The following is a 7,802-nucleotide window of genomic DNA, read 5'->3' as shown; positions in this document are numbered from 1 at the left end:
ATTTAATCTGATTCAAGAACTTTTTTAAGATTCGCATGAATATTTCTTTCTTACTTAAAATAATTCTCTCGATTCAATCAGTTGTTATTTTTTAAATACAAAGGAAAAAAAGTGAACAAATTTTGACATTAAGGGTAGTACAGGATTTTTTAATATTACTTTTTAATTTTACGATATTTATTATGAATGTTCATTGATTGTTAGATGGTTTAATTTCTAAACTTGCACATTTTTTAAAGCAGTTAATTTCTTTTATTACTTGAATTTTCTGGAAAAAGTGAAGAGCTTAAACTTAATAACTCTGATTTTAAAAGGAGATATAACTTTTGCTGAAAATAAAAATAGTTCACGTTATCTGTGCCGGAGAAATATTAAATATCTTTGTTTTGATTATTAATTTTTAAATATTTTATTTATTTTTTGAAACTGAAAGCAAGTGACCGCAACTAGGATGAAATCTAAAACTATCAACGATGATTTTTATCAGCACCCATCAAACCATCTGAAGTTTTTTTTGCTTAAATTACGTTTTCTTATTCATATTTTATTGTAACCTGTACAGTTTTTTTTCGCTATTTATTAAAAACAGTTTTTATTAGCAAATTTATTTTTTTCTTAATAACCAATTTACTATGTATGATAAATTTATAGATGAGTTATTTATTAATAAAACATTGAGCTGCTTTAAACAATTTTATACAATTTCCATACATATCCTATTTATCAATCGTTATTCATAGAAATATCAATTTTAATTTGTCATTGTATTTGGACAAATGGCATCGATGAAAATCAGAAGAGAGCTGAAACATAAAAAGGAACAATTTATTCAAGCTATTAAATTTAATAATTAATGAAAGAATTCTTGAAATTTTGAAAATGTTCGTTACTAATGCTTCTTTTGTAAAAACACGGTATCTCTTTTAAAACCATTTGAAGGCCAGGGAAAACATTAAAGGGGTTTTTCTTCAAAAGGTCTGAACATGTGTAAAAATAAATATTCATTCTCCAAACCGGAGTTTGACATTTATGAATAGTACAATAAAAAGGATACTCTTTATTATGAACTGCAGGGTGCCTGTAAGCCTTAGTCCCTCTGTTACTGACCACTGATGAGAAATGTGTCATCTCTTTTGTAAGTTCCATGAGAAAATCTTTTGAAAAAGAGAAAAGATTAAAAAAAGGAATCAAACGCACTAAACGATGTTTCAGGCGCGAATGCTCATTTCTCTTAATTCTAGGGCTAATACAATAGATCGAAGAAAGAAGTCTCCTTTTCTCCCACCGAAACCAGTCTTAAAGAGGGACTCCGCACCCCTACTTGAAATAATCATACCTCGTTACCATAGTCACCGCCACCCCTCCAGACGAATGGCGGACAGAGTACCTATCGTAGACAAACAGTATACACTCAACATACCAATAATTTGTTGACTCTTAGTTAAAATTAGGGAGTCTTACTTAAACACCACGATATATATGATATGTGTATTGCTTTATTCACCAAAAATGATTTTAAAATAGCAACATCACAAGTACTCATTTATTGGAATTCTATACTGCTGATCAATAATGCTTCACTATTTTTACTGCACAAGGTGAAGCTGCAGTGTTTTATAGGGTAAGAAGATTCCACCGTTTTGTGTTGCTTGCACACAACACCATAATTGTCCAAGAAATATAAACATTTCGTAAATACTCATCTATATCTAAAAAATCTTAGTATCAAATCCGAACAAATAATTTTATTCATATTCATAAAAATAAAATAACAATTAGAAATTTTAGTAGAGAACTATAATTTCTGGTTGTTCCTCCGCCATGAAAATGACCAGTAGTATTTTATATAGCAAAAATCAGCGGGATCTATTTGTTAAATTAAAAAATAAAGTCTTATGATTTTAAAATAAAGTTTAAACTAATTAGAATTTTAGTATGATGTTCGATATTTAATGCATTAAATATCACTATACACTATCTGAAGAAATGTTTAAGAGAGGTTTATATTTTATACAGAAAAGAAGGATCACTTACAAAAATTAACCAACTCACTAACAAGAATTCTTTTATTTTTTTTTCCATTTTAGAACTGTACACATGAGAAATGTTAATTGATGAAATAATGTTGTCAAAGCAATTTTATACATAAAGAAATAGCATGATGAGTGAGTGGAAAAAAATTGGCAAGAAATTTTAACAAAAAAGACAATTACATGTATTTACAATCTAACAATATGTCTGATAACAAAACTGCACTCATATGAAATTTAGGAAAAACATTACATTTTATACACTTTCATTCAATGAATTTTTACACAAGGAAACATCCAATAGCATTTAATGATATTTTTTTGCAATAATACACGTGACTTATTTTTCCAAGACCTGTTTCATAAATTTAACAAATAGTAGTGAATACTGGAGTAATTCAAGAGCTATCTGAAGTAAAATATTAAATTACTTGCAATGAGACCACAATAATTATTGGATATCAAATGAAATTATATGTTATGCATTCGGCATACAGATGAAGACAAAAGTTTGAGGATTATAAATAGAATAGAGATGATTTCAATCACAGCCATTTAATTTCACGTTCTACACACAGCTGTCACTCTCACAATATACATCAAATCTCACAAGCTATTGCCAATTTTGTACTATCCTAGACAGCAAACATCTTTATTTTGGTGGATTTCTCAACCTCATGGTATAGGGTGATGCTTTTTGCGCAGCCTGTTGTTGTTGCTGCTGCTGTCGTGCAGCCTGAATGGCAGCTTGGACAACCTGAGCAGGAGTCTGGGTAGTTACAGGAGGAGGATTGGCCAGTGTGGCAGGTATTGATAGGATTGGAGTTGAACTAGAGGTGACCACATTGTGCATGACAACATGCGTTGAAGATTGCAGAGTTGAATCCGCAGGTACTTGCTGCATGAGAGTACCCGTCGAGGTGAGGATGCTGGATGCCTGGCCAGCGTTTTGAACAGCAACTGGTTGAGCAATATTTATAGAAGCCCCTTGAGAAAGTTGCTGCATTCTGGCTTGGGATGTCTGCAATGCAGCTGAGACAACTTGAGATTGAGGAGTGACTAATGACGAATGGGGTGTTTGTTGAACTTGTATCTGTACTTGTTGCCCAGGAGTTTGAGCGGCAGTACGAACTGCCAGAGTAACAGCTTGAGGTGTGATGCCAGAAGAAGACGCAGCAACCTGTTGAAGAATGGCAGCTGTTTGCTGTTGTCCTACAACAACGGCGGGGGCACCTTTCAAAACACCGCTCGTTGTCAGAGTTGTAGATGGCAATGTCGTAGTTTGAGCTTTTACTGATCCAACAACTCCTGGCTCTCCACGAAGGGTTGCAGAAGTATGTTGCTGTTGTATCCCTGGTAAACTGGGGGTTGCAGTAACGACCTGAGTTAATGGATGAAAGATATTATTACAACGAAATAAACACACAGCAAAATTTTGTGACAGGCATACTTCTACAAAAAAACAAAATATTATTAAGAAAAGTTGCTTCCTTTACAGGTTATGTCATCCTCTCTCCAACCTCTCAACCAAGTCTCTTAAAAAAATATTGTTGGGAATGAGAGAAAATACCTATCATCTCATATTAATAAGAAATATCAAAGCTATACGCATTTTAATGTTCAAATTGGCATGGAAAGAAAACATAACTTTTGGTTTTTTGAAAAGGGGATGGAAAGACTTGATTATTCTTATTAGCAGTTTTTAATTATATAAAATTAATTACATTACGTTCGTGAAGTTTTTTCCTAGAAATTTTGGAACAAATTATTATAAGTAATGTATAGATTATGTTGAAATAAATATCCAGTTTTTGTCTTTAACATAAGCCAGGCGTTGCTCCATTTTTTAAAAAAAAATTTCACGAAACTCTAATGTGTTTTGAGTTTATACATACTGTAGATTAAGAACTAAGACCAATATAATTTAAAAAGTTGTATTAAAACCTTGTATGCTGCATTAAATACTTGTAATTTATTTTTCGGTTCACAATTCCATTTCACATGTGGAAAGATTTTCCTTAGAATAGATGATTATTGTTGTTATATGGACATGGGAAGTAATAAACGTGAAAAAAGAAGAAGAAAAAGAGACTTACTACAGGCAAGTTTTGTGGTATTGCTTGCTTCATCGCCTGTTGAATTTGTTGAACAGTCATAGTAGCTGGAATACCTTTAACTTGTTGGGTAGTTCCAACTTGTGGGTTATGCTGAACAATTTGAACAGCGTTCATAGCAGCTGAGAGTGATGATGCAGATACAGCAGTTCCTTTACCAGGAACCTACAAAAAAAAAAAAAAAAAAAAAAAAAAAAAAAAGAGGAAAACAAAACCTTTTTAAAACAATTTTTCTTTTAATCACATCATTGAGTAAGTACTTTATTGACTCACAATAATAACCTGAGAAATTTTTTTCTTCTTTAAATGCATTACAGAAAAATATAAGTCTATAGCTGCTAGGTGAACTAAAGGCTTATGAGGACTCTATCGTACAGATATCTTAAATAATATTTCCTCATACTATTAACAATATAAGAATGATTTTAATAGGCAGTGGGAATAAGAGAGAAAGAATTAGGTATTTAATTACCAACAAACTTCCTATTTTTCTAATATTCACATGAATCTATTATTATATCTACTACTATTGCTTTTCTTAATAAATTTAACTATTCCTGTACAGATTTCAGCTAAAATGTATAAGTGTAGAAATAATAATTAATTATGTGCATTCATTATTTGTATTAAATATAAATAAAAAGCTCAGATTACATATAAGATTAAAGAAAAAATATAAATTGAACTGAAATGTAGAATTATCAGATTTTTAAAAACAAGCAAAATGTATGAATTTTATCTTCTGTGCCAAGTCCATTTGTTTCTATTATGATTAACATTTTAAAACTTTATTTGCTTCAGTTCTTTATCCCTTAAGATGTCGCATAATTAGTGTCATCACTTGGCTCAATATGGCACACAACAAAACATCTTTTACATGAAACATTAAATATTTCATTATCATACTATCTGCTCTCTGGCTATAAAAATATGTGTAAGGGCATAAATGAAACATACCTTTGTAGCTAGTTGAGTCAAATTAGTTGTCAATTTATTTCCTTTCCTAGCTTGTAAAAGTTGTTGCATTTGAAAGTGTCTAATTTGCTGGGTAGTTAATGTAGTCCCTCCTTTAGTTTGAATTGTTCCAGCCTTACCCTAATAAAGAAATAAATATATATATATATTATGTATATATACACATAAATATATATATATTATGTATATATACCAAGCATATGACACAGGGATGCATAGCCAAATCTTTCAACAAAAAATAAGCACCTTTTGAGTACTTTTCAAGCACTCCAAAAATATTTTTAAGCACTATATACATTAACAAAATGCAAAATAATTTTCAAGGACTTTACATGATCATGATAAAACAACTAGTTTCTGACAAAGACCTCTTTTTTGATTATATTAGCCATTATAAGAGATTAAATTTAGTTCGATATCAGAAGGTGGAAAATGAAGTCGGAAATTGATAATATCTTGCAAAATTCAGCTGAGTTGCACAGGAGAGTGCAATAATCTCATCGAACTCAGCTCAGTAGACGCACATGCTGACTCGCAATTATTTAATCAAACATGTAAAATGATTGGTGCTTTCATACGCTATGGACTGACGGTACGCCGAAATGGATTGTGGTGGAATGAATTGTGAAAACGTTGAATAGAACAATGTGTAAAGCACCCTTTTGCATAATAGGAGGCGAGAATCGGCATGGTAAAGAAAAAAAATCTCATTTTCCAAAAGGGAAAAATTAAGCACTTTTTAAGAACACCCAATGACAAAAGCACCTTTAAGGGCTTTTAAATAACTAAAATAAAAAATAAGCGCCTTTAAGCACTTTTTAAAACGCTATGCACCATGTTATAGCAAGATTATTGTCTTACTGAGTCAATAATTTTCAAAATCATGGAATCAAAAATAAATACATAAAGTAATAATTTTTATATAAATGGTAAATAAATTTTACAATTAAGAATTCTTTTTAAAAAATCCATAATGTGGGCAGACCGATAAGATTGTAAAATAGGAAAAAAAGAGGAAATGTGCATAGTGTATAAATTAAAATTAGGTAAAGGAACAATCAAGAAAATCAAATAGGATTATTTTGTGGGTAGCAAATGTATTAAGAGGTAATGCTTGTTAATATGAATTATGGAGAAAATGCTTGGTGTGTATCCATCAACTATGAAAATATTTTCAAAATTTAAAATCTCTACTAAAGATAAATTTATTGATCAACTTTTTTTTAAAAAGTACTATTTCAACTTCATGCAAATAATTCTTGCTTGTGTATTGACACTATGAATTACTTCTAGGACTGCACAATTCAATCAATTTAAACTCATTTACTCAAAACTATATCTGGTAATTACAAGAAGTTACTTCATAGGGACATCTTTACAAAACTTGGAAAAATATAGATATTGTTCTACTTTACGTGAACAAAGTTGTAACTTTTTTTTGGAAGTTCAATATTAGGAAATTTATTCCTGTTGTGGCAACATCAGTAAGTTCCAGAATACGCAACAAAAAATAGGCACCTTTTAAGCACTTTTCAAACACTCAAAAAATATTTTTAAGCACTTTAAAAATATATCATAATTAGGCAGGATTGGAAAAATTGACATTGACGGTTTTATCTTGTTTGACAATTGTCAAAAATCATGAAATTTTGAATCATGTAAAGCGAATGGCGTTTTCATACGCTACGGACGGACAATATGCCGAAATAGATTGGGGTTGAATTAATAGTGAAAACGTTGAATAGAACAATGTGAACTGCGTCTTTTTGCATAATTCGAAGTGAAAATCAACGTAGTAAAGGAAAAATCTAATTTTGAAAAAGGGAAAATTACGCACTTTTTAAAAACACCCAATGAAAAAAGCACCCTTAAGGGATTTTAAAAAACGAAAATAAGCACCTTTAAGCACTTTTTAAAAATGCTACACACCATGTTTAACTCAATGTAAAGCTAAAAATAGGCGTGCGAAATCTAAGTATTGATTTATAATAGGTTATCAAACTTTCTTGGTTATGTTGTTTAGATACAAAATTTAGAGAAAAATCATCAATTGTATCTCAATCAGATGTAGAGATAGAAAGAATTACCTGAGGTACGCTAACATTAATGTTAACTCCACCCATTGTCACAGCTGAAACAGGTATGGCTAAAGAAGAGGCTCCACTCAGAGGAGCAGAAACTGTTTTCACCAAAGTAGCAGTTCCACCAGTAATAGAAACTTGCTGTGGCTGGACTTGCTGTAGTTGAGCTTGTGCTAATATCTGAGCCGTAGTCAACTGAAACACAATTATCTTGTTAGTGAATGTAACAATTCTGAAAATATTTCATGGAAGTTTAAGGAATTCAAAGTTTTTAAAAGCAAAAATATAATTTCTCTAAATCTTATAAATGGATACGGAATTGGCAAAACAATTTAATTGGTGATCTGACCTAAATGGGAATGTTAATTTACTGCCTCGCAAAAATTTTTTTAGAAGGAAACATAACCATTTTTTGTCAGCTAAACCTCGAGTAATGATATATTAAGCTATTGAAATAAGTCGTATCCTTACCAGATCTTATATGATTTTCATGAATGGTAGACACCATGGTTAAACATTGAAAAAAGGTAACATTTTGAACAGAGTTCAAAATATAAATCAAAACCTTCTGAAAATTTATAATTAAATCTTCACTTAAACAT

General features: G+C 30.7%; 1 protein-coding gene across 6 annotated transcripts in view; it reads right to left on the bottom strand.

The window, feature by feature from the left end:
* Positions 1-2,052: 2,052 nt before the first annotated feature.
* dom (domino helicase) overlaps positions 2,053-7,802 on the bottom strand; it is a 92,994-nt gene continuing 87,244 nt past the window's right edge. For all 6 annotated transcript variants that reach the window (XM_043047444.3, XM_043047445.3, XM_043047446.3 and 3 more), the window contains 4 exons: positions 7,207-7,395; positions 5,102-5,239; positions 4,127-4,309; positions 2,053-3,411 (listed from right to left, as the gene is read on the bottom strand). In XM_043047444.3, coding sequence (XP_042903378.2) covers positions 2,683-3,411; positions 4,127-4,309; positions 5,102-5,239; positions 7,207-7,395 — 1,239 coding nt within the window. In that variant the 3' untranslated portion in view covers positions 2,053-2,682. The remainder of the gene's footprint in view (positions 3,412-4,126; positions 4,310-5,101; positions 5,240-7,206; positions 7,396-7,802) is intronic.

The sequence above is a fragment of the Parasteatoda tepidariorum genome, chromosome 2 (assembly GCF_982258835.1).
Source record: "Parasteatoda tepidariorum strain Cologne lab strain chromosome 2, Ptep-v5.0, whole genome shotgun sequence".
Taxonomy (NCBI): Eukaryota; Metazoa; Arthropoda; class Arachnida; order Araneae; family Theridiidae; genus Parasteatoda; species Parasteatoda tepidariorum.
Note: the sequence above shows the minus strand (reverse complement) of the source record. Positions and strands in the feature narration are given on the sequence as shown.